This window comes from Syngnathoides biaculeatus, chromosome 3 (genome assembly GCF_019802595.1).
Source record: "Syngnathoides biaculeatus isolate LvHL_M chromosome 3, ASM1980259v1, whole genome shotgun sequence".
Lineage (NCBI taxonomy): Eukaryota > Metazoa > Chordata > Actinopteri > Syngnathiformes > Syngnathidae > Syngnathoides > Syngnathoides biaculeatus.
The window spans coordinates 35613122-35639641 of NC_084642.1; the positions used below are offsets into that span (position 1 = coordinate 35613122).

General features: G+C 40.8%; 1 protein-coding gene across 1 annotated transcript in view; it reads right to left on the bottom strand.

Annotated features, from left to right (window-relative positions):
* LOC133498578 (cell migration-inducing and hyaluronan-binding protein-like) overlaps positions 1-26520 on the bottom strand; it is a 151891-nt gene that overhangs the window by 68350 nt on the left and 57021 nt on the right. Inside the window, exons 2-6 of the mRNA XM_061815597.1 lie at positions 10609-10787; positions 7743-7880; positions 6840-6978; positions 4835-5071; positions 4236-4415 (exon numbers count right to left, since the gene is read on the bottom strand). Coding sequence (XP_061671581.1) covers positions 4236-4415; positions 4835-5071; positions 6840-6978; positions 7743-7880; positions 10609-10663 — 749 coding nt within the window. The 5' untranslated portion in view covers positions 10664-10787. The remainder of the gene's footprint in view (positions 1-4235; positions 4416-4834; positions 5072-6839; positions 6979-7742; positions 7881-10608; positions 10788-26520) is intronic.

Consider the following 26520-nt stretch of genomic DNA (forward strand, 5'->3'; position numbering starts at 1 on the left):
TTTATCTAAGTGTAAATATAAATGCATGTAGAATTATCAAAAATTGAAAACAAAGTACAATTCCCTAGCTTCTTGCTAAAGATAATTTGGGCGACATTTAGATTCTATAGACAAAATACTGTACCTGTTGACATTTTATCCATGTGTTTTCAAACAAATGTGCGCACAGGCAAGTGTCTTTATTAGAAAATTGCAACCAACAGATCATGACGGCCGTGGTAAACATGCAAATAAATGGGCCAATGTTTAATAAATGCCGTCTTATTAAAATGTCTCTCGGTGTGCTACAAATTGCACAGCCTATTCCACGACGGCACCTATGTTAGCCTGTTTGGCAGCAGTGTTGGGAGGGAAGGAAACAAAAGTCATTAGGCAAGAACCCCTCTGTCATCTTACCATCGCTCCGATTTAATTACTCCACAGCAGTGGGCTGGAGTGCAAATTAAGAAAGAAATTTCACACCCTTGTTCTCTTTTCCTGCTGTTTATAAAGCACTTCATGTTCTTGTGATATATCCATCCATCTATTTTATGAGCCACTTATCCTCACAAGGGTTGCAGGAGTGCCGGAGCCTATCCCAGCTATCATTGGGGAAGAGGCAGTGTACACCCTGAACTGGTTGCCAGCCAACCGCAAGGCAGATGGACATGGACAACAGTCACACTCACAATCACACCTAAGGGAAATTTAGAGTCTTCAATTAATGCATGATTTTTTTCCCTAAATTGAGGAAACCGGAGTGCTCGGAGAAAACCCACGCAGGCACGGGGAAAACATGGAAGCCAAATTCAGGCGGGGCTGGGATTTTGTGAGGCCAACGCTCTAGCCACCATACCACCTCTTGTGGTATACTTAGCAGCATTAATTATTGAAGAACCTGTCTGCAAGAGCTCAACAGTTTAGAAGGGCTTTGTTTTAGTCACACTAATCTTCTCGTAACACGGTTACAGAGTCATAGCATGTATGTGCAAGTAGATGGCTTGACCCGTGCTAAATATTTAGAGGCTAAGTCAATAGTAGGTGTTTGGATAATGACTGCAATAGGGCAGTCCAAATTTCTATCCTACACAAGCTGGATCACCGACCAGAACACTACTTCATGGCTGTGATGCAGCAAAGGATGGGTGAAGGCAAGGTATGGCAGAATGAGGAGACAGGTTGCTTTATCCAACATTTTCAAATAAAGGTTCATCTATTTATACAGTTCCCAAAAACATCCAAGATTGCCCACATTAACTTTGACCATCTAACTTTCCACTTCAGTTAGGGGTTTACTTATGGTGGTTGTGTGGTCGCTCTCATTAAAGCAGACTCGCTAAAGGAACATAAACACCACTCTCTCCTAACTGACAGGTCATAAATTTAACTGCGTCACACTAATCAATATCATAACCACTCACGGTGCTGTTCTTTCCTTTTTCTCTTGGGTCACACGCTTGCACATAATTGAGTGACGAAGAACCTAAACTTAGCTGGCTGAACATCACCTGACTGAAACGTCCAAATACTTGAGTCTTTTGTACTGGTGCCCCCAAATGTATATCATACATTCACAACAAACAAAAGGCGACCTGTAAGTCTAAGTTCAAGGGGGCGCACTGGAGAGCAAGCAGGATGACCAGTCGGGCAACAGGTTGGGTGTAGAGCTTGTATTTAATCCTCTTGTCTGGAGAGGTGATATGACCATCAGGGCTGGGTTGAACTTTCACAATGCGGCCAGCAGGCCATAGGGCTCGTGGTAGTTCAAGGTCCACCAGCTGATGTCAGAGCCCTCTACGATGTGAGTTGAAGATGATTGTCACATCTGGTGGGACCCGAGAGCAGGTAGGTACACTTGAATAAAACACCTCAAAGAGTGGTCAGCAGGCACCTGGGCATGCTTCCACCGTCAGCGGCTGAGTAATTCCTCTTTAGGGTACATAACCTGTGGCAGTGAACCATCTGGCCACCCATCACCAGACAGTTGGCCATCAAAGGGTCGGGGTCACTGACATCATAGGGAACGTAGCCAAATGGTTTTGAGTTTAGTATTCCTTCTACTCCGATGAGGACAGTAGAGATGACCTCTTCCTGCAGGAGCTGAGCCCCGACTGTGGTATAAAGAGCAGTCTTCACAGGGATAATTCTCGCTCCCACACAGCCCCAAAGTGAGGAGCGGCAGGGGGATTGTAGTGGAAGTGGCCCCTATGTGGGGCCAGAAGCCTCTGGAGAGCTTCTGAATGCAAATGCATCGCACAGCTTTCTTTCTCCACCTTGGTCTGAGTAGAGCTTGGTTTGGGTACCATCATCCTCCGCAACTGCCCCATGAAGCTTCTGGCCAGTAGCTTGGAGGAGCTCTTTCCAGGAGGTGAAGTGGAGCAGGTCTGTGTAAACTCAGTTGGAAGCTTGCCACAGAACATCTGATGGCAGAGCTCATTGGGATCTGGATTATCTGTCAGAGGAACAACAGGATCTGCTGGCCACTGGTTTGATTCCTTCAACAGGAAGGGTGGTCCTTGGCTCCTACGATTGGGGCGCATTAAGTCCTGGAGTGCCTTACCAAGGGGGACATCATCAGGACGGTTCCGTAGGGAGTCCACCGTAATGAACTCAAGCAGTGTGCACGCATAGAAATTAAATGTTAATTGGGATTATAGTGCTTAGGGGTCAATTCTTGGATTTCAGGTACATGATTCCCAATGAAAACTTTGAAGTAGCGTGATTCCTATCTGAGCCAGGTCAGCACATTAGTGGAGTCATTCCACATAGTAGTTTAATCTATCTCCAGCGTGAGTTCTTTGTGAAGTAACTTTGTAATTTCCGGGATGCAGCCAGGCGTCATCCTTGCCTCTTGTCTTGTCCCATAAGCCTCTCAATAGCATCTTCGCTCAGGTTGTGAATGGAAAGATGAAGCCTAATGGATCATTCTGACTGGCAGGCACTTCATAGATCTTCCACATGGTGGGCCCATCATTCTGCACTGGATGACGTTTATAGCCCAAAATGTCAGTGGGAAAGTACCAACTGAGGCTAAGAGTTGACTTGAAGCCAGGACTGTCCGTCTTGTGTGTGAGGCAAAGCTCAGTGCTGTTAGACTTAACGTGTTCGGGGAGGTGAGTGATAAGGTTGTTTTTATTACTGATCCACTGGCAGAGGACAGAGGCAGAACTTTGGTGGGTGTGGAAGTCAACCATGTTGCTGACGGAACCACCCCAAGGCCAGGTAGATGGCTGAAGTGGATTAGCTGTGGGACAACTATGGGTTGGTTTAGTCGGAGGGGTTTATAAATAAAGGGTGCCAAACCCTCACACTTGGTAACTTGAAGTTCCCCAATTAATCGATTGTGGTGCTCAATTTTAGCTTGGATCATCTCCTCTTCTACACATACTCATGGCAGTGGGAGCCAGTCCACATCCTACTCTTTGGATGTATCTGTGTTGGCCAGAAATCATTAGTATTATTATTCTCTATCTGTTTGATTCCTAGTTGTATTTACACCACTGGGTGCACAGACCGCTTATTCTTGAAAAAAAAAAAAATCTGTTAATTCCCCTTTATGACACTCAGGAGTAACCAACTTAACTATCACTTTACCACATGACTGATTCAAATTTCTCTCAATTCACCACTGTTATGCTGTTCTTGGAAATACTTTCTACAGGGTTTTATTGTCATTTATAAAATTGGTAGATCAAAGGATGGATAGATCGCATCACCTGGCGCATTGGCTCGCGCTTGACAAATTCTTGTGTGACTATTGTATTAATGCCTTTGTTGTGGAGTATCAATAGTGTTTTGTTTGTTCCCCGAGCACAGCCTGGTTTGTATCTTCATATCGTGTTTTGAAAGCCATTAGGGACCAAAACAAAAGTGCCTACATATTGCAAGGATTACACAAGTAGAGCAAGACAATGTTCAGCACAGACTCAACAGAGGGACTAACATTTTCTAGTTAGGCAATTGATGAAAAATGATGCTCAAGGCGAAACCATGCAAGTTGCTTTATGATGGTTTTTTTTTTTTTTTTTTAATTGAACCACTCTAAATTTGAACAACTTGAACGACCTCATTAGTGTTAACTACCTGATAGGGTTGCTGCCCATCATGGCTATCACGAAGCCTGCTGCTTTGAACCCCAGTGTTAGTGAATGGAGTGAATATTGAAGACTGAGTTCTTTGTGAAACATAATGGAACGAAATTATATATCGAGTATTGATATAATGTCTTTAAATGATTTGCTTTCTTGTGCACTCACCTGAATCCCAAGCTCGTGATGTGCTGACTGCCAAGCCTGGAGATTCTCTTTTTGGCAGAGTCCTCCAAGTTGTTGGAGCCCTCATCATTGACAACCATGGCGACAATGAACCCTGCCTCCACACTATCCAAATACTTTATAAGGCGATTGCTCTCATCCTTGCTGCGATATGTGTCAAACCTGCGGGAATGACGTGAAGGTTGCTATTAAGAGTATAGAGCAGGGGTGCTCAGTTGGCGTAATTATAATAATTAACAATAAATGTATCATGTAAGTTATAATTAATAATTAAATAATTCTCAGGGCAACCTTTGGGGTATTTTTTACATTAACAAGTGTGTGTGTGTGTGGTGTGTGTGTGTGGTGTGTGTGTGTGTGTGTGTGTGTTGTGTGTGTGGTGTGTGTGTGTGTGTGTGTGTGCGAGTGTGACTGGTTACCACCTATGAGGCTCCAGCACACCGGTGACCCTCCTGAGAATAAGCAGTATTGAAAATGGAAGCATGTATTCCTACTGTCTGTGGTGTTCAATGCAATTTATGTACCCAGTAATATTTAATTAGCAAGGACTCAAACAATCTCAACGTTGAGTGCCCTCTCACCTGTCATCACTCAGTACCTCTCCAGACTTGGGGTCAATTACATGTATGATAATGCCTCGGTTCCCCCAGCTTCTCTCCAACAGGTATTGATTTTGGTTGCTTTCTCCGGGGTAAAGGGTTTTATTCAGGAAGGTCCATGACAGCTTCATTGCTCCATGAATCTCCAAAGTACCTCCTGTCCCTACACCAATGTATTTGCGCCCAAAGTAGCTGTGCTCCTGATCAGAGTCATCTGACCTGAGAAACGCAGTGTGCAAAAAGCAATTACAAAAACAGAAAAGGAACATTAGAGAGTATTTTGTTTTTCGTCATCAAGTGCAGAGGATATAGTGTTAAATGTACTGTTAATGTCTAGAGCATACATACCAGCTCAACTTGCATGCCTCTGAGTGTGCATATTACTAAATGTGTTTTTTTTTTTTACTTACTATTCGCTACTTGATTAACTACAGCTCTTGGGAAGCATACGTTAATGTTGCTGCACGCCTGGTAAATCCCAGCAAAAATGCAGGTGTCATACAGTGCTGTGAAAAGGTAGTTGTTCCCCTCCTTATTTCCTTTTTTTGCAGATCTATCACATACAAATGTTTCAAATCATCAAACCAATTTGAATATCACTCAGAGACAACCCAAGGAAATACAAAATGCTGCCTTCAAATGACAATTAAATTAAGACGCACAAAAAATCCAAACCTTTCTGAATCTGTGAAAAGGTAATTGCGCCCTACCCCCCTTGTTAAATCACAAACAAATTTGGGAAAGTTGAGTCTGGAAAAGGTTACAAAGCCATTTCCAAGGCTTTGGGACTCCAGCGAACAGAGGCATTATCCACAAATGGAGAAAACTGGGAAAACTGGCAAACCTTCCCAGGAATGGATGACCAACTAAAAATTACTCCAAGAGTGCAACAACGAGTGATCCAGGAGGTAACAAAAGAACCTAAACCAGACTTAATGGCCTTAATGTCAGTGTTCATAATTCTACAAGAAGAAAGACACTGCCCAAAAATGGCAGCATCGGAGAGTTTGGAGATTGTCAGCAAAGACTACAAAGGTTTGCCAAAAAACATCTTAAGACTTTTGGAGAAATATTGAACATTTTGGAAGGTTTGTGTTGCGTTACATCTGGCGTAAAAATGGCACAACATTTGATAAAAAGAACATATCCCAACAGTCAAACATGGTGGTCGCAGTGTGATGGTCTGGGGTTGCCTTGCTGCCTCAGGACCCGGGCAACATATTGTAATTGCTGGAACAATGAATTCTGCTTTGTAACAAAAAATCCTGAAGGAGAACGGACAGCCATCAGTTTGTCCCCTCAAACTCAAGCACTCTTGGATCATGCAGTGGGACAATGATCCGAAACATGCCAGCAAGTCCACCTCTGAATGGCTCAAAAAGCAAAATTAAGATTTTGAAATGGCCAAGTCAAATGCTGGATTTCAGCTCTTGCTACCAAGGTTGGCACCACCTGGTACTAGATTCAAGGAGCAATTACTTTTTAACAGAAGGTCAGAAAAATTTAGATTTATTTATTTTTGCCTCAATAAGTTGAAATGTTATTTAAAAACTGTTTCATGATTTGAAACCTTTGTATGTGATAGATTTGGGGAATAAAACTGAAATCAGGAAGGGGGCAAATAGTTTCTCATGGCGCTGTAGGTAAAACAATGAATGTCACTATAGTTATTTCATAATGGAATTAGAGATACTCATAAAATATTGAGAAAATGATCTGCCTGGTTCATCGTTTCAACAATGTTTGACTGGATATGCTTATTCTGAAGACTTACAAAATTGGGAAAGGCTCAGAATGTAATTGATTTGTGAAAGTTAACTGTAATAGCTCCCACTCATTAACCAAATAATTTTTGTATTGGTTATAAATACAGTATGTTAGTCTAGTAAAGAACTGCTGCACGGCCCACTTTATGACTTTGTAGAACAATACATTTTGTATGGCCAATGTGAAATCATGTTATTGAATAAGAACTAATTTTGTTTACCTTCCGAACAGAGAAATGGTAAGGTTGCCCTTGTAAGGACAGTCTGGACTTCCAATGTGTAGTTCCCCTTTGTCGCCAATAAGGATATGTTTTGTCCGAAGATGAATGGGTCGGTTGGTGTCAGCAATCACCAATTTCCCTAAACAGGAAAGAGATACAAGTCAAGGAGAGAGAAAAAGAAGAGGTGTTGAAGCCAAATGTTTTTTGTTTTGTTTTATTTTTTTCAATCGGATGCCCCCAGACACTTCCCGTCTACCATTTAAGGCCTTCAATACAGGCTGTGCACACTGCAAGCACATGCACAGTCTTGCTTTCACCACATTAGGTCTTTTGATCATTGGGGAAAGCTTTGCCTTCAGCACATTTTGCCAATTACGTTATAGCAACGCATGATTTTGCCTTTGAAGGCTCTTTCACTCTGAGGCACCTCTTATGAAGGTGCTGGAATCTTAAATTGAGCGATTAAACATGGCACAAAACTCTGAAATGCTCCCAAGGGCTACAAGAATTTTTCTGAGACAACTAATCCCCTTTTATTTCAGAAAAGTCAGGGGATCGGGGACAATGCCAATGATGATTCTCAGTGATGCATGGTCATAGCTATCCAAGGAGGATTCACTTGAGAGCAAATGGACTTGGCCCTCAAACATACTTTTTTTTTTTTTTTTTTTAGATAGATCTGAACAATATCTACATCTTGGCACAGCAAAAATAAAAAAGGTGCAATCACAAAGATACATAATTAGTTCTAGCTAAACCGATGAGGCATCAGTGACTCAATCAATATCATCACAAATCAAATAAGCTGATTTAAGGACAACCTTGGTACTCCATTGGATCGAACACAGTCGTGCTCACCAGAATAAAAAAACAATGGGTAAAACATTGATTTGCTTGTCTTACCTCCGTTTAGAATCTCAATGGAGTGCACAGTGGCAGAAGTTGTGAGGAGGACCTTCCTGCCATAACTGATGACAACACGATGATGTTTGCTATGCCCCGGCATCCATGGCTTCAGCCCTGGCTCTTTGTCAGGACACACTTTAACGTGTAGGGAGGGAACAAGCGTTACAATAATTTACAGAACATGGCATTCATTAATTCATAACAGAAATGAGGTCATATGGCTTGTTACTCAGTGACAACAGCAGTAGAAGGAAAAAGATTTAAACACAAATTCAACTGAACCCAAATAAAGCAATTATTGTGTCTAAAATGGAGAAAAAAATATTACATTTGAGACTTCCCTAATGACAAGACTGTTCTGCTAATATAAAAATGAAGACAACAAAGATAAGCATGAAGTCAAGAGCAGTGGTATTTCAATCTAAACAGTTACTTTTTAAGGAATGTAAAGGATTAACGATTGTCTCGTAATTGAATTTGTATTGCATTTGTATAGTTGTATTACAGTTGGCGTGACATGGCAAAGAAAAGAAGAAGTAGGTTGTATGTTACTTTAATCTTCTGATAAAGAAAGATCAAGCCATCTAATTCCTCCATTTTTGTTGAAACAAGAAAAAAGAATTGGCTTCTTCCAAGATGATTTATCACATCCTTTGAGGAAGATAAGGCCACTTATTTAGCAAGGAAAAGTAAAGAAAAGAAGCAATTAACTGGGAAAAATTGTCAGCGTAGTGGGATCTTTCATCCTGTTGGTGAAGGTTCTGGTCCCCAACTCTGACATGATTTGCACATTTGTGACTCAACATGGTTGTTTTCTGAACACTTGCAATATAATATGGAATGTTAGGACTTCAACTCAAACATAACAGAAATTAAGAGGAAGGGATTGATTAAATTACATCTCATGATTTGATAGCATAAAAATATGATTTAAAGTAATAATAACTTCTAGATTGTGCAGCTGAATATTTGTCACCAACAGAAGATAAATAAATCATTGTGAATTATTGTTCTTGAAGTCCTTAGTGTTGGGCATTGTGCAAATTTGTCACATCATGGGGGAAATTATATCTATTTCAATTTTAATCAGTTTAATTTATGTCTGGTATTATCAGAATAGCAGTGAGGCTGACTGTGCAAGCATATCATCTCAGTCGCATTTCCTGGTTGGGGATCTCCATTGGTATACACATATCCCAATGGATTTACCACACATCGATAAGCAACTAGGTGCAATTTGAATTTTTATCTGCTGCACGGAAAGAATGGCTGTTTGGTTCTGAGGATGCTGGTGTGTACACCAGTCAAGCTCTCATGACTCCAGCATTCCGTTAATTCGACAGGATACCCATGTACCGATAATTCTTCAGATTTGAGCATTTCCGCTCAGCAGTTCTGATTTATTCATGTCTAAAACATATTATTCTGAGCAATTATATTGTATTGTGAGCTGCTAAAAGAGACATTTCTCCTCCCCAGTGTGATCATTAAATGATTGAGGGTGACAATCGTAAATATTAAACATGTTCCAATATTTCAAAGAGCAAATTCTTATGTATTTATCTGCATGAGTTCAGCTGAGTCCCAAACTCTGTGATTGTGAAGTCAGAAAGAATGGTCGCCAATTGAGAAACCACCTAAAGCTTGTGTGATTGACAGACACAAATAGAGGAGCAATTTATGAGGGTTTGTGTAACAGGACTTGTGGGTCATTCACCGCAATAGAGATTAAGCTATTAGCAACCAGAATAAAATTACCAGAAAAGTTAACAGTTGCTCTATCTTGTTAATTTTTTTTCTACGACCACTATTCCTTCTTGTTCACATCGATTCATTGGTTTTCTGTACTGCTTACCCTCGCAAGAGTCTGAAGCGTATGCCAGCTATCTTTGGGTATAAGCCAGGGTACACCTTGAACTGATCGCAAACAAATCAAAGGGCACATCTAAAAATTTGCACTCACATTCACACCTTCGAGGCAATTCAGAATCTTCAATAAACCTACCACAGATCCATCCATTTTCTGAGCCACTATCCCCAAGAAGGCTGTGGGTTACAGGAGAGTTGGAGCCTATTCCAGCTAACTTCAAGCAAAATGCAGACTACACCCTGATCTGGTCGCAAGACAATCACGGGGCACATGAAGACAGACAGCAGTCGCACTCATAATCACACCTAAGGGCAATTTAGAGTCTCCAATGAATTCATGTTTTTGGGATGTGGGAGGACACTGGCGTGCCTGGAGAAAAAAACGTGCATGAGGCTGGTATTTGAACCAGGGCACCTCCTTGCCCAACACTGCATGGGACAGTTCTGGCCAACTCCATCTAGTAGAATCTATCTAGCTCCCCCACCTGCTAAGGCTCTTTCCTGCCAGAGAGGTAACATTTCACATCCCAAGTGGGCCAAGTTCCCTGCTTTCAGCCTGTCACCTTGCTCACATTGCACCTGAAAATTTGGCCCCTTCCAAAGGTGGCGAGCACATGAGAATTGGGAGCAATAGTGTTTTTTTGGGGCTGTTTCCAGCTGGCCCTAATGGGTGCAGGCCTGGCAACAAGGCATTTGCAGTTGAACTCCAGTTCCAAGCCTGGCTTCAGAGGGGGGCCCTTGTATTCAGCGAACGGGCCAAGTGAATAATAACCAGGGCAAATAGCCCCTGACAATTTAGTTCCGAGGATCATTGGGACATACAGACCACTCCATCAGGGTAAGGTGATTGCTCAAGTAGTTGATCATAAAAACAGTTATTTTGAATATAGCTTTGGCATGACTTTGAATATTGATTGTATACTGTAGTATTTGATGTTCACCTAGCTCACCTTTTCTCTTTTTTAAATTGATTAGTGACAAGTCCATAACTCACATGGTTGGATGGTGGGGAACAGCAGAGCTGCTACAAACACAAAACATATCTTCATCTCTCCTGGCTTCCCACGGATCGAGCACACGCCAGAGGCCTTCTAAGGTCGTTGTGGACTTCCCACTGGGCTGCAGATGGAGTAGCAGTGTGCCAAGTTTACAGGGAATGGTTATCAAAGAGGTCTGAAAAAGAAAATATGTAATAAGGATTTCACATGACACGTACACCTGTCTAATTTTAGACTATTTCAACACACCCGAGATTCCATCATAACACAACTGCATTTCTGATGATTAACACTTTGTGAAAAGTTTCAATTGGCTTGACTTTGAATTTTTGCCACGATACGATCCCACATGTTACCGCCACACTCAATAACATTTCATTGTAGCATTTTGAAAATAAAAAGAAAAGTTAAGCAAGGAGATTTCAGACGGGGACGGCATGATGGGCAACTTGTTAGAACATCTGCCTCACAGGAAAAATTCTGTCCTACTCTGTGGGGAGTGTGCATGATTGCCTGTTTGGATTTGATTCCAGTACTCCGGTTTCCTCCCATATAGCAAAAACATGCATGGTAGGGTAATTGAAAACTCTACATAGATGCTTTGCACATGACGTCATGAGTCACATGACTTATGTTTATGACACCATAATGGACGGCAAAACTACAATACAACTCACCGTATTTAGTGGTCTTTTTGTGAATATTGACTTGCTTATAAGCAAGGGAAAAAAACTTATTCTTCATCCAAGAATCATTATACCGCAAATTACTTGATTTCAGTGACAAGTCAGGGACCAGTGAACTTTATATCATCAGGATGGGAGGACGCACCAGTGATAAACATATCACAGAGAACTCTGGATTTCTTCATCATATTAATTCTGGCAATGTTATACTCGCTGATCGCGGATTCGACATTCAAGAGACCCTTGCTTATGATAATGCAACCATTCAAATTCCTGCATTTATAAAAGGTCAAAAACTATTGGACTCTAAAGACATGGAAACAACTAGAGTCATTGCCAATGTTAGAATACACGTGGAGCGTGTTATAGGAGTTGTGCGGAACAGATACACAACATTACGAGGAATGATACTGAAACAGATTCTCCAGCCAATTGTTACTTTTGGTTTAACACCTCTTGATAAAATTTTTCAAGTTTGTTGTGCGCTTATAAATAGGAGGCCCTGTAGCTCAGTGGTTAGAGCACTGGTTTGATAAACCAGGGGTTGTGGGTTCGTATCCCACTGGGGCCTCCACTCCCTGAGAAGGGTTGCATCAGGAAGGGCATCCGGCGTAAAAATTGTGCCAAACATATATGCGTTCATCTGAGATGACACGCTGTGGCGACCCCGAAAGGGACAAGCCGAAAGAAAGCTTACACTTTTGTGCGCTTATAAATGCCAGCGAGTCTGTTGTACTAATTAACTAAATGTAGACAAGAAAACTATCTTTCTCTTGTGTTTTCAGTTTTCATTTCATACAACTTAACATTGAGATACATACATGCACTAGTACACACATACATGTACACATGGAAAATCTACAACAATTTGAATTCTAGTAAAATGAAAAAAAATACAACAAAACTTTCAGGAAGAACACTAGGTTTTTAAAATTAACATATCTCTTAATTTGACTTTTTAAAATTCAGAAATTTTCTACTGTCTATTCATGTCCACTTCCTCTTCCTATCAATGGGCTTTCTGCAGTAGCTTATTCCACTGGCTGTGTCACTTGTGGTTACATCAGCTGGCTTCACAGATCTCTGAAAACACAGGTGTGGATTTCTTGAAAACCAACTTGCCACTTATTCTGGGAGAATAACATTTCCGTGATATTTGCTACCTTTCAAAGTCTTTTCACTGAAAACGGTGTCATCATACATGACAACCTTGTCTTGTTCAAACAACAAAATCACAAAAGTTTAAACTTGTAACACTTAACTGTGACTGTATTTGGTAAAAATACCTATGTGATTTCTTGAGCTCCAGAACACCTTCCCATTCTTCCAAACAAAACTGAGAGTCATGAGCTGCCTCTTAAAGAGTCTGGTCTTTCTTACAGTGGGGACACTAAATCTCGATGAACCCCATGCCGCAACAATCACAAGATGTGTACCAATCCGGCGACGCTTCTATGTACGGGTGCTTCTGACTTAGAAACCAGAGCAGCATCGTCGACATAGAGACACTAGTGACAAAGAGTAGGCCAAGTCATTAACTATTCTAAATGAGGCCAATCGCTGTGATGCCTTTCACAAACAAGATGATGATATCAGAGGCATGAGCGTGTCTGGAGTCAGCGGTGAAAATGCAGAAGACAAAGAGGCCCATGATCCAGTCGAATGGTATCACTGTATGTATGTGGCATGAGGGTAGCGGAGAAGTGTTGTTCTAGCTGAACATACTGGAGAATGTTGGTCACAGAGTTCAATAACCTTTTAATGCTGAACTGATATACAAGATATAGTATGATAATACACTGATAGATAACTGAACTGATGTATTTCTTTCATGTGGTGAGAGGTGGCAAGATAGGAGTTCTACTTTTGAATACTTTTGATAGTATAATTAAAAAAAATAACAGGTACTTGTTTATATTTTATGTACACACAAATTCATCTTTGTCATTACCAATAGAAAACATATTTCCAACTTTCAAGAAAGCAATTGTTTTTCCTGGCAGGTTGCCAATTTTTCAAAATATTTTGAATCATTGTCAAGTAGATTTAATGACTTCAGCAGCAAACAGGTCACAGTTATTTTATCTGGTTTCAAAACTGTCATTTGTGGAATATAAGTATGAGGGTGGCTTTGAACAGTAAGAGGCCAACAAGAGTCCACAGAACCACCTGATAAAACAGTCAAGCGGATCATAATACTGTTCTCTCTGGGTCTATAAAACACATTTCAATGCAGTATTATACTAAATAAAAGTGTCTGGGCTTTTGAAACGCACTGTCAAATAATGGGTAAAGTATATAATGCACATCGTAATAATCTAACCTCTAGTTTAGTTTAAACTGGTCTGGAAAAATTTCTTCACGTCAAGATTCAGGGAGTCAGACTGTTAGGCGGTATGCATTATTTTGTGTCGAATGTTTTCGGTACACCAAGCAGCGTGCATTCAATAATTGTCAACTAACAAAGATACAGCACATCTATCAACAATGCTTGCATTCCCTATGCATAACTCATCACAATTTTATTCATCATCAATTGGAACTTCTGCATTACAATCATAAACCACAACAAATTAAAGTAATATATAAATAAACAGATTAGCAAGTAAATATCCAACCAGGTGTGCTGGGGCCCATTCCGGCCATATTTGGGCGAGAGGCAGAGTACACCCTGAACTGGTCGCCAGCCAATCGCAGATCAGTGCTCGACAATATTCTTACATTTTAATTCTGTCTAATTGTCAGCAACCCATCAGTACAAATACACAGTGAGAATAAAAATAAAACACATTGAACTAAGTAAGATTCCATTGTCACAAACCACAACGATTTGAAGGGTGACTACCCATATTATTGCTATTTACAAAGCATTATCAGATAGATGAGCTGGAATACACATATGCATAAAACATGGAAATTCTTCTTGTGTGATAGCTCATGTGCCATTTTAGCAGTTAGAAAGTTCTTAAAGTCAAAAATAAATTAACAGTTTGAGAGATTAAGGGGTGGCACATGTAAATATATGTGCAAGAATTTGGTCAGATTTGACTTTTTCTCAAGTTTATTCATTCCTTTCAAGAGATTTGTGTTCAAATTCCTCCCCATGTTGCCAACATCAAGGTTCTCGCACTCTTATCATGACGGTAAACCAACACCTCATAGTGCCTGTATAACTCAGTGGGCTGGAGTCTAGATTTGAACCCCTCTCAACTGTGAGAAAAATGTGATAACCATTAACTTCACCAACACCCAATAGTCACATGCACAGTAGATAATATTACATTTAAAAATTTTGACTTCTAGACTGATACCTGGCACAGACCAAGCGACATTGTCACCTTGAACTCTATTGAATTAACTGAGGGTAGAGGGCACTTTCAAAGACTTTAAGAGGACAGCAATAAGTCCATAAATAGCACATCATAATATACTGTACCTCTCAGTGTTGGGTGGGGCTTGGTTACTTTTGTGATGAGCAGTACGGGTCATTGACTGAACAATGTCTACATAGGAAGAAAATCTGCTAGCTGCACCTCGCCCAACCCTTTTCTAAGACCAGTTTTTCCTTAGTAAATGTTTTGATCTGTGTCTCAAGAGACCAGTCCCTGCAATGCACCCAGAAAGATAAGATTTTGTAGCATTCCTCCTTATTTCACCTGAAAGTTTTTCAAGGATCTGGGCAGCCCTACAAAACAGACCATTCAACCAATAGGAGTAACTCGTGTATAAACAAGAATATTAATCCTCACTGGACTCTCACTCATTTATCCCATTGATCCTATTTTTGAACATACTTGGGTTAATCACCCCTAGTTTATTTTTCTGAGGTTTGTTCTCTGGAGAAATGTGAAATTCAGCTACTTTGTCTCATTGTTTAAGTATCACCCTTAGCATAATGTTAAGGTTATTTTTTCATTTGGTTTTCTTTATTTTATAAGGTGATCGGCTGCATTGACTTCTAGTGTGCTGGAATTGTATCCCTTTGTGCTGGAACAATTTTGCTGTGTAACGGGGGGGGGGGGGGGATTTCCTTCTCCTTCCATCCATTTTCTTTTACGCGTATCCACATAAGTGTCACGGGGAGTGCTGGAGCCTATCCCAGTGGTCAACGGGCAGCAAGCAGAGTACACCCTGAACTGGTTGCCAGCCAATCGCAGGGCAGCTTATCTTAAACATTTTTTATTATTATTATTCAAAACTCAGGTTGACAGAAAGAGAGAAAGAGTGGACAATGAGACTAGGGTTCAGAACTACAGCAAAAAATAGTAACAAATAACATTGCAGTTATTTGTAAATTTGGAGGTGGCGGGGCACCTTTTCAGGACGTGCAATAACTAACCAAGAGAACAAGATAAGAGAGAATAGAAAAGGGCATGACAGGATGGGCTCTAGCACCCCGCAACCCTTGTGGGGATGAGCAGATCAGAAAATGGATGGATGGATGTATTTTTGCTGTGTTTTTATTGGATTGTACAGCACTTTTGGAAATTTGTCTGTTTAAATCGTGCTATACAGTATAAATAAAGTGGTTTCGATTGGGGCGGCGCAGTGGATGAGTGGTATATCTGCCTGACAGTTCTGAGGCTAAGGCGGAAAGAAAAGAATGGATGGATGGATGGATGGATGGATGGATGGATGGATGGATGGATGGATGGATGGATGGATGGATGGATGGATGGATGGATGGATGGATTGGATTGGATTGGATTGGATACTCAAAGCCCTCATAAATGGAAAGTTCATTCACACACTGATGATACAGCAACAGGAACAACTAGTTTCGGTATCTTGCACAAGGATGATTTAACATGAGCTCACAACCACTGGTTAAGAAATTACCACTACAACTCCTGAATTCTACACCATTAGAGAGCAGTTTTAAGCCCGAAAGGGGATGATAGTCACAAATAATCAAATCACAACGCTCTCTCTATCTATGTACATGTGGAGGTGAACCAACAGGTCAGCCGGTGTATAATGTGGCACTAAGCCATCGGGAAATAATATCATAATGTGATGTAAAATTATAGAAGTCAAAGATTTTAGAACCATGAATAACAACTGCATTCCTCTTGTTCCCCCAAATGATAGAATTTCACAAACTCATCTCAAAACAGATCCATTTCTTCCCCAAGGTTCATCCAAGTGTGATCAGCGGTGGATCCTAGTATTGCGTGTCAGCCATTTCCAACAAACAGACAGCCATCCCTAATTCCCCTTCAGGAAAAAAGCCAATGAAAGCAATGAGACACCTGATTTTTGGGACATTTCTCAACATTTTATTTTCAAGTATCTGTTGATGAGAATTTCATATGGAGTAGTTGGTTTATCTTTATTTTCTCTCTGTTTAGACAGAATAAACATTTTACAAATAGTAAATTTTAAATTTGATTGAGAAGTTGTGTGGAGTACAATTTTACTCTGAAAAAAATATACTGATGAGAAATAGACAAGAATGTTTTGTTTTTTCTTCTTAAACAGTAGTTCAATGTATCGCTAAAGTTGGGCAACAATCAGCCTATTATGTAAACTGTAAAGCAGAGACACTCATCTAGTATTAATACTTGTAAAAGTTAGCATAACTCCAGCGGTTCCCTCATTAAATTGCACTCAGTGCTGAAGCCTGTTGCAATTAACTTGCAGAGGTCAGGGAACCATAATTAGCTTGAAATGATTCCTTCTCCTGGAAGAAACGACACCCATTCGGAGTACGTGTGAGAGGGGAAAAAGGGAGGATAACTGATGGACACAGTATAAAGTAAATAAAATAACGTTACAAATATTCTGAGCTGCTTATCCTCACAAGGGTCACGGGAGTACTGGAGCCTATCCCAGCTGGCAACGGGCAGGAGGCAGGGTACACCCTGAACTGGTTGGCAGCCAATCGCAGGGCACATGGAGACAAACAGCCCCACTAACAGTCAGACCTAGGGCCAATTTAGAGTATTCAATTAATGTTGCATTATTGAGGGATGTGGGAGGAAACCGGAGCACCCAGAGAAAACTCACACAGGCACGGGGAAAACATGCCAACTCCACACAGGCGAGCCCGGGATTGAACCCGGGACCTCAGAACTGTGAGGCCAACGCTTTACCAGCTAATCCACTGTGCCACCTTATTCATTCATCCATTCATTCATTCAATCATTCATTTATTCATGTATTTATTTATTTTGTTGCAACTGCAAGTTCTCCAGCTTTAGAGAAAAATATTGTTATTCCTTTTACTACGGTCATTACATTTTCCGGAAGTCTTAGGGGTACACCAAGTGCAAGAACTCAGCTGCATTCCACTACTCCTACTTCTGTGTTTTGATGGGATGGTTGTTGTTTTCAAATTATTATTTTTTTTTTTAGGAATAGCTGTTTTAGTCATTTTGCGTCAAGAGTCAAGAGTAGAAAAAAATAATGCCACATCTTAACTGGAGCAGTCCCTAATAAAATTCAAGATAAAAACGTGAAAAACAAATTCCGTCAGGCGATATACGACATGCTTCAGATTACATTAGAATGATTAGTGTCTTTAGTCTTCAATGATTTTCTGTCTCTGTCTAATCTCTGATGAAACTTATCAAGACCAAGGAGGGAAGGGGCACTTATTAGACCAGGCAGCAAAGAATGCTATCCTCAGTTAGCCCTGCAGTCACTAAATGTAACCTGTACACATTACAACATCAGAAGCTATGTGATGAAATTCATACACATTGCAAATTCTGGAATCTCAAGATAGGAGCCAAGTATCAAAGGTTAGAAGGAAAAATGTATTGCTTGCTTTCATCAGGCTTGTGTGAGGAGATGTTGAGTGACTTGATGAGCACTGCAGATGAGCCGGAACCTATCCCTGCGAATATCAGCCAAGAGGCAGAGGTTGCCAGCCACTTACAGGGTACAAATAAACAAACAACTGTTTACGCTGTTATTAACAGCTATGGGAAATGTGGAGTCTTCCATTAGCTTAACATGCATGTTCATTGAATGTGAGGGGAAGCTTCAGAACCCAGAGAAAAGTCACACTAGCACCAGGAGGAAATGCAAACTCTACACAGGAGCCTTAGCTGAGATTTGAATGTCTTTTGTGGAAGACAAAGATGCAAAGTAGTGCTATTCCACTGTATGCCCACTTCAAGAGCAAAAGAAAGATTAAATAAAATCCAAATGCAAATAGTGCAATATTTAGGTCCTTATTTTCATGACTATTGCATATCTGGCATATATGTAGCAGGGACGGATAAGACAAGTGTTGGTAATTTCAGAGATCAGCGCAGCCCAGCAAATTTGAAAATGGGTGGGCTGTCCCACTGTGCCCCAATCAAAGTAAATCCTCACGTTCCCTTTAAATCTGGCACAATGACAGCCTTGACGGAGACATCTCTGTACAGTAGAAGACAATGCTTAATTGCAACAATGCATGATGATTCACTGGAGCTTTGTCACTGCACTTCGGTGGTGTTGGGTGTAGTGACAATATGAGTGAACAATATAAATAGACAATATGATAATACATAATACATTTTTTAATAAAAAAAAAGTCAACCGGAATGGACCCATCCGTTTTTTTACCGCTCAACAAGATTTTCACGTATATGGCTTTTTGTAGCTCCCTCCATGAAAATCCTCTTGAGGGATTTGTCTTGGACAAGGCGGGTTCGTGTATTTATACCCGTTTTACCTTTGGGAAGGTAGCTCTTTGTTCCTTCCTGTTCGCCAAAATGCCGCCTCATTGTATTACTGGATCCTGCTCGAACACTCGGGAGGATGGATTCACTCCTCATACTTTTCCAAACCGACTCGGTTTGCCATGAAAAATGGATTGCACAGGTACAAAGGATGAGAGCTTTGTGGGTTCCAACTGACAGGTAGGTGTGGATAGAGGTATTAAAAAAAAAAGTTTGCGGGGACGACTTAATCCTTCTTTCAGCGAGCAACGACAACACCCGTGGCGCCGGGCTAGGGTGGCTCATCACGGCCGGGCCGGGGCGCTTTACGCCATTGTCGTCGCTCCTGGCTGAGTATGCTGTATAGTGTCATACAGTACATACTGTCGAGGAGTCTGTTGTTGGTTAGTATTGATCCGCATATCATCTAAATATGGCTTGAAACGATAAGGTAATATTGCCCTGGTCACTTCACTCAATTGTGAGATGTTCTCTTCTTCAAAAAGAGCTTCCGTGTCAGAAGGAGCGTCGGAAACATCCAAAAATCTCTGTTGTTCGTCTTCCATAGCAGGTGGCACAGCGTCTTCTCAATGGTAACTGTACCAGTGTGGCAGCTGTAAATGACGTTGCAGGCAATATGGCCCCCACTGGGATGTCAAGTGAGACATCCGCATCTTTGCGCATTAATGAGACGTGCTCCGCTCATATTTTTTTTCGTATAGACATTGACGTGAATAATATTATATGTAATTTTCACAACAATCTATTTTACATTGTATATACGGCTGTCAGTGGGACTTTAAATAGCTCAGTGGTTCTCAGTATCTGCCTACGTACTGTAAACCTGCATCAAATTCAGCAAAATCACCTTAGACCGTCTCCAAAAACACGCCAAGCGTGGCACATATCGCCCAGGCAAACTGGTAAACACATACAGCGAGCTTTCCACTTGCAGAAAAAAAGCAGCATACGCTGTCATTTGCACCCTGCCACAAATGTGCCATCTATGCTGCCCCTTAAGTTTTGTTTTTCATTTTATCCAAGCAACACTAAAACAAACTGGTAAAAAGATATAGTACATACATGTATTGCAACTGTAATATAGTACAACTTTTAGGAGTTTGTGGATTGAGGACATCTGCAATTGACTGTGATTGGCTAAAGTCAGCTGGGATAGGCTCCTGCTCACCTAACCTTTATGAGGTCTATAGTGCAATAGGAAATTGATGGCCGGATGGATGGATGGTTGGATGGATGGATCCAACGATGTATGGATTGGTGGTATACTGTATATTGTGGAACAAGTCTTGCTTTTGCACTTCAAGTAATCTGAGCTAAATTGAGGAGGTCTTTTCAAAAGACAGTTGGAAATAAAGGCAAACCATGAGGGAGGTGTTTCAAGCTTAAACTAACAAAATTCCTCCTACTACCTGGGTGCAGTGAATGTGTAACTCCTCCATACATTGTTGATGTGAGGTTGGCTAACAACATCCTATCCCCGATAAATGACTCCTGACACAGCACAACGCAACTTTGATAACATCCTATGAAACTTTGCAGATGCTTATTTTTTATTTTTTTTAAATCAGAGCTGTTAATCTTCAAGTGCTCTTTCGGTTGGGCCAAACATTTAGAATTCAGATGAAACCCCTATTTTCCCAAACACACGCTCATCTCATCAGCGAGTCATGCGAACCCATATTGGATTAGCAAGTCCAATGTGATGCTCTGGTATTAAATGGTTGGTTTTTCTAGCTGAGCTGCCATCAAGAGAAAGATGGGGCATTCCTCACTCATCTATTAATCTGTCTGAATGTCCGCTGCTGGGCAGGTTTGTTGATCTTACAAAGTAGCAACGTGTCTGTCCTAGCACATTATATATCCATAATGTATAACCCAGCCTATCAACAATAGCTAAGGGGAGAAAGTTATCCCAACACGTAACGTGTTTGCGTCTGTGTGTGTGTGTGTGTGGTGTGTGTGTGTGTGCATGTGCATGCATATGCGAGTTTGTGCATGCGTGTGTGCGCGTGGGTGTGCGTGCGTGTGTGTGTGTGTGTGTGTGTGGTGTGTGTGTGTGTGTGTGTGTGTGTGTGTGTGTGTGTGTGTGTGTGTGTGTGTGTGTGTGTGTGTGTGTGTGTGGGCAGGCAAATGGCTGTATCCCTGCAAGACAGCACATGCAAATCTATCTTCAACTGAGTGGTATGCAAGGGGGTGGGGGTAGGGATGGCCCCTCTCATGTTTTGGGGCATTTTAAGGCCATCAACTGGCATCTGCCTATACTTTACTTTTTTCCTAGGTATTGTTGTTAAGAGGCACCCAAAAACCTCCATTAACCCCCCACCCTGTATTTGACTCCGAGTACTGTTGTCTGTCTGCATATGTTGGTGAATAGTTTGTGTCCCATTTGTTGCGCAGTTGCTTAAAGGTTTGTAGCACTTGCAACACAAATGCGCTTCAGCATTAGTGTTAAGGTAAAAGAGTTAAATGCTAAGCTATGTGGTTGCTTTAAATACATGATGTGTGTATATACACTAGGCCTTGTATTTAGTTTGATTGTAAACTTGTCTTTTTTGTCACAGTGCTACTTGTGAACTTGAGTTGAGTTCACTGCCACCAAGCAGCGCTCTCATCTCAAGTCTTTGCTCAAAAAAATCTGCCAAATGACTCTTCGTACCTAAAAATGAGTCATTCATATCTCAAGTACTAAGTTAGCTTCAATACAAATTATTGTAATTTTTTAAGGAAATAAAATGTTGGTTTGAATATGAAAAAACATCTGAATTGTACCGTTCACATTAACATAAAAAAATATTGAATTACATTGGGTAAAAACATTGGAATTGATGTACAATGCAAAGAGAGCCTGAAGTACTACTAGATGGGTTATTTTAGCAAATCTTACCGGAAATGTTTTTTTTACTATACTCTTACTGTACTATTTTTGCTATAATACAAGTGTGACAACGTATCTGTCATACAGTATCCATCCATTCATCCATCCATTTTCTGAGCCGCTTATCCTCACAAGGGTTACGGGAGTGCTGAAGCCAATCCCAGCTCTCATCGTGCAGGAGGCAGGGTACACTGTCAATTGGTTGTCAACCAATCGCAGGGCACATGACGACAGACAGTCACACTCACAATCACACCGAAGGCCAATTTAGACTAATGAAATTTATTGGATATGTTAAAGTTTTTTAACAAATAAAAACCTGAAAAGTAGGGCATGCATTATTATTCGGCCCCGTTGCATTAATACTTTTTAGCGCCACCTTTTGCTGCAATTACAGCTCGAAGTTGCTTGGGTTATGTGTAGGAATAATTGTGATCATAATTATCATACATTTGCTTCCAATAAAGAAATGCTTTGCTCTGCCCTAGATAATGTGGCAGCCTCCTAGCAGGAGATAGCGAGAACAAAAACATCTAATCATTAGAACTGTTAGAACTGCTGCCTGTTAAAGAAATGATGACCACACACGTATTCAGCAATCTTCCACAGATGCACACGTACATGAACAAACATGTACACCTTGTGATACTGTTTTGCTTGTTGTCTCCTTTTTGTAACATCCATGTAAATAAGGGGCGTCTTAAAACTAAATAAATAGAGGTGCTGATCACTCTAATCAGAGAGTGCGGTGGTGAATTGTACAAGACATTTCCACTCCTCTTTCCTCGCGAGACTTGAACTGGTGTCTTTGCTTCCTTTTTTGTCATGTTTAATGAATGTCTGATTGGTGAACCTGACATTTACTTGGTCCTTCGAGCCGGATCTCAAGATACCTGAGGTTTCCAGGGGCCGAGTTGACGTCCAGGCAAAGACCGTGGTCACAGCACTTGAGACCCTTTCCGGGACTGGGCCTCGACTTTGCGCCTGGAGGCTGAGGGTTGACGAGAAGCCGAAGGAAGTGAAGACATCTCTGGTGAGTAGGAAACTCCCACACTCATGAGGAATGAGTGAATGCGCGTCTCGGTGACTGCGGCAGAACCAAACCTCGAGAATACTAGTCACTATCGAGTAGACTAATTAGTCTATAAAACTGAGAAAAGGGCAAGGTGTGTCCTGTACGTGAGCTCCGTGAAACGTGTGCATGTGTAAAAGTGTGAGTGGAGGTTCGCTACCCCATTTGAACAGGAAATTGAGTGACAACTGTTTGAGGATGCAGAGGTAAGAATTCTCCGCCACTTGTGGTAGAAGCTTGAGAATTACCTCAAACGGAACGTAGTTGTCACTCTGTTCAGGGGGAAGTCAGTATAGTCACCCTAGGTGAACCACTGACGCCAACAGGGGAAAAACAAATTGCAAAATAGTTGATAAATAGCAAAATAGTTGAAACACAACATCTGGAAAAAAAAATAATAATGATGTGTAAGGACTAGAAGTTTGTAGAAAGCAAATGTCCTACTAAAACAAAACATCTAAATTTGTGGATAACACAATATGACTTTGCTGGCCAGCTCAACATACACACAAAAAATATATATAGTTAACCTGCAGGATAAAATAAGAGAACACACACACACACAAAAAAACAACAACAACAACAACAAAAAAGCTGGACTCAAGATGATGTGAAAACGGCCATAAAAGGTATCACATCTCATAAACTTGATGGAACATAATTCGTCCAGGGAACGGAAGAGTTGAGAAAATCTTACCACTTAAATGGTGTGGAAGTACAACAAATTTGGATGACAGCAAAGTACTTTCTCACAGCAGCAGGCAGTTCAAGGATTAATATCGCGCACTTCTGCTAGATTTAAAAAAACATTTTTTTCTGCCATTGGAAGAGCAAAATAAAGCAACAATGAACCATTTGAAGAATATAGAATTGGAATAAATGCATGTTTTAAAGCAAACAGTGGCATTCCTGAAGTTCACACTCCAGGGAGTGTGTATCAAGGGTAATTAAAAAATGCTCTTCATGTGAATTCAAATAATCCTACAAAACAATGGATTGAAAAACATTGGGTTGACAAACCGACTGGCAACCTGTAACAATACATTAACAAGCACTACATGCAGAAAGAGTGCTACAAAATAAGAAAAAGAAAATTGACACCTTTCTGACAGAGAAAGGAGAAATTTATGGAGCTTTATGCGAAACATTTAATAATTGTGGCCGCAGATGAGGAAGAGAGCAGCCATCTCCCCATCAAAAATGTCACAACTAATGCTCCCAAAATGCAACTTTTTAATTTGTCCCATACGTTTTTGGGGAAGAGATGGCTTGCTGAAACTAGGACTGCGCTTAATTCCCTCTCTGACGGGAAAAATAGAAGTAAAAAGAAAAAAAAGGAATTACTGGGAGGACACTTAAATATCTTACAAAATAGGAATCCAGTGCTCTACTATTACACCTTACATATTACAAACAAACCTCCCACAAGAACAGGAGATTTCTTGCTGCAAGTAGCTCAAGACGTGATTGAACAACCACAAAATAACGTAGGAAGTGACTTATTGCATGTGACAATGTAGTATAAGATAAACTTATAACAGCCCACATCAGACAAAATCATGATTATCTGTACTCAGATGGTATATCAGTCGTGGTGACAGGAACAAGATTGACTGACAAACAAATTGCACTACACAAGGAATGGACACCACCACACATGTCATTACAACAGGAGTGGGAGAGTTTGGGACAATTTGTTTTGGTAGTACGAAATGTTCCTGATTGGACAGAAAAAGAACCAGATTTGGATTGGGACGACTGAACTGTACAGACAATATATTATTGGACAGTCTTAAACAATCTGAGACCAGATGCTGCTGTATTCACGGTGGTATCACAATCTACACAGACAATACTGGAAAAATAGAGGAATAGCGACAACTACAGAGAACACAGTGACACATGCAAAGCGACTAGAAAACTTGCTCATAGCAGTTCAATTACCAAAAGAAATAGCCATATGTAAATGTGCAGTACACACATCAAATACGGACAAAGAATCATTAGGAAATGGATTTACAGATAAAACAGCAAAAGAAGCAGCACCCAAAACCTTTATGGGATTAGCTGACCATGTAACCAATGAAGACATACTTTGAGATGATGTGTTAAACAAAATGCAACGACAAAGCTTACCAGCACAACTAAAAATGTGGAAAAAATAAGGTACTATATTACAAAATGGGAATTATGTCAGCACAGATATAAAAAAAAAAAAAATTCTACCAAAAACATTTTTTAAGTGGGCGGCAATCTTGAGCCATGGGAAGTCTCAGGTCTCAACAGAGGGAATGGTAGCTCTGGTACAAAGGCATTACATGATCCATGGATTTAACTTGTATGCAAAAAACTTTTTTTGTAGGGCTTGTTTGATCTGTGTGCGACATAATCCACAAGGGAATGTGCATCCAAAACGTGGTCAGTTTCCTCAAGCTACACATCCATTCATCCCTCCATCCATTTTCTTAGCCGCTTATTCTCACAAGGGTCGCGGGGAGGGCTGGAGCCTATCCCAGCTGTCAACGGGCAGGAGGCGGAGTTATTAACAACCCCAAACTGCTTAAAAAAATTGCAAAAAAGGGGTACTTGAGTTCATTTGTTCATTGTAGGAAAGTTTTTGCTTTTGAAACCATTGTTAACACAAACAAAACTAATTTGTTTTTATTGGCCACTTGTAAGATAGCTGTTCTCATTGCCACTGTCAAGGTCGCTGTAGTCCGGTTACACATGGGAGTGAGACTGCTGTCATAATGGCAACTAAACAGTTAAATTTTACTGTTGGGTGTTGGATGAAAACGCTACCCGTTATTTTCATTTTTCTGTTCGAGTGGTACCTGTGGGAACCACTCAAGGTCCCACCCCCAAAAAAATTAAAAAATAGATAAAATAAAATAAAAACAAAACAAATTGGATAACTACATACAAAAAATGTGTCCAAAAGATTGTGTTGTTTGCACAGATCCAGAGATAATACCAATGCTATTAATTGACCCCTCCGTACAGGGCACTTAACCACGCCTCCTGAAGTGACGTCACGCCACGTGCGCTGACGTCAGACAAACAATTGGGAAAAATATCAGCGCAGCAAGAAAGGAATAGAGCGAAACTGTCCAATTTACCGGCTGATTTCTCACTCGCATTCTTAGCTAACAGTGAAATATCGTTGAAAAGCAGACAGCAGGGCTTCAAGTATTTCAACAAGGGGTATTTCAATGGTATTTACATGCATATCGGCGGAGAAACCATTGCTATTAGCGCGAGATCTTTCCAGAGTCAGAGGAAGACCGAGAAGCCACAAAATATAATATATTATAACCCAAAGACGAATTCATCATTGACAGTTTCCTATTTTCGTGTTACCTATCACACTTGTTTACAGAATCTGTATGTGTATCTGTATAGCCGTTTGTGAACCGCCGTATGAAGGAAAAGAAGGCTAGGCTTGATTTACGAGTTGTTTCTCTCGTTTTCTTTGTGTAACATCACGCGCTCCCCTCAATAATTATTCTTGAAATAGTGCCGAACCTACGCAAGTCCCGACTGAGTACGACAATCACTACTTTCGTGTCCTCAAACATCCTTCCTTCAGTCTTGGTGTC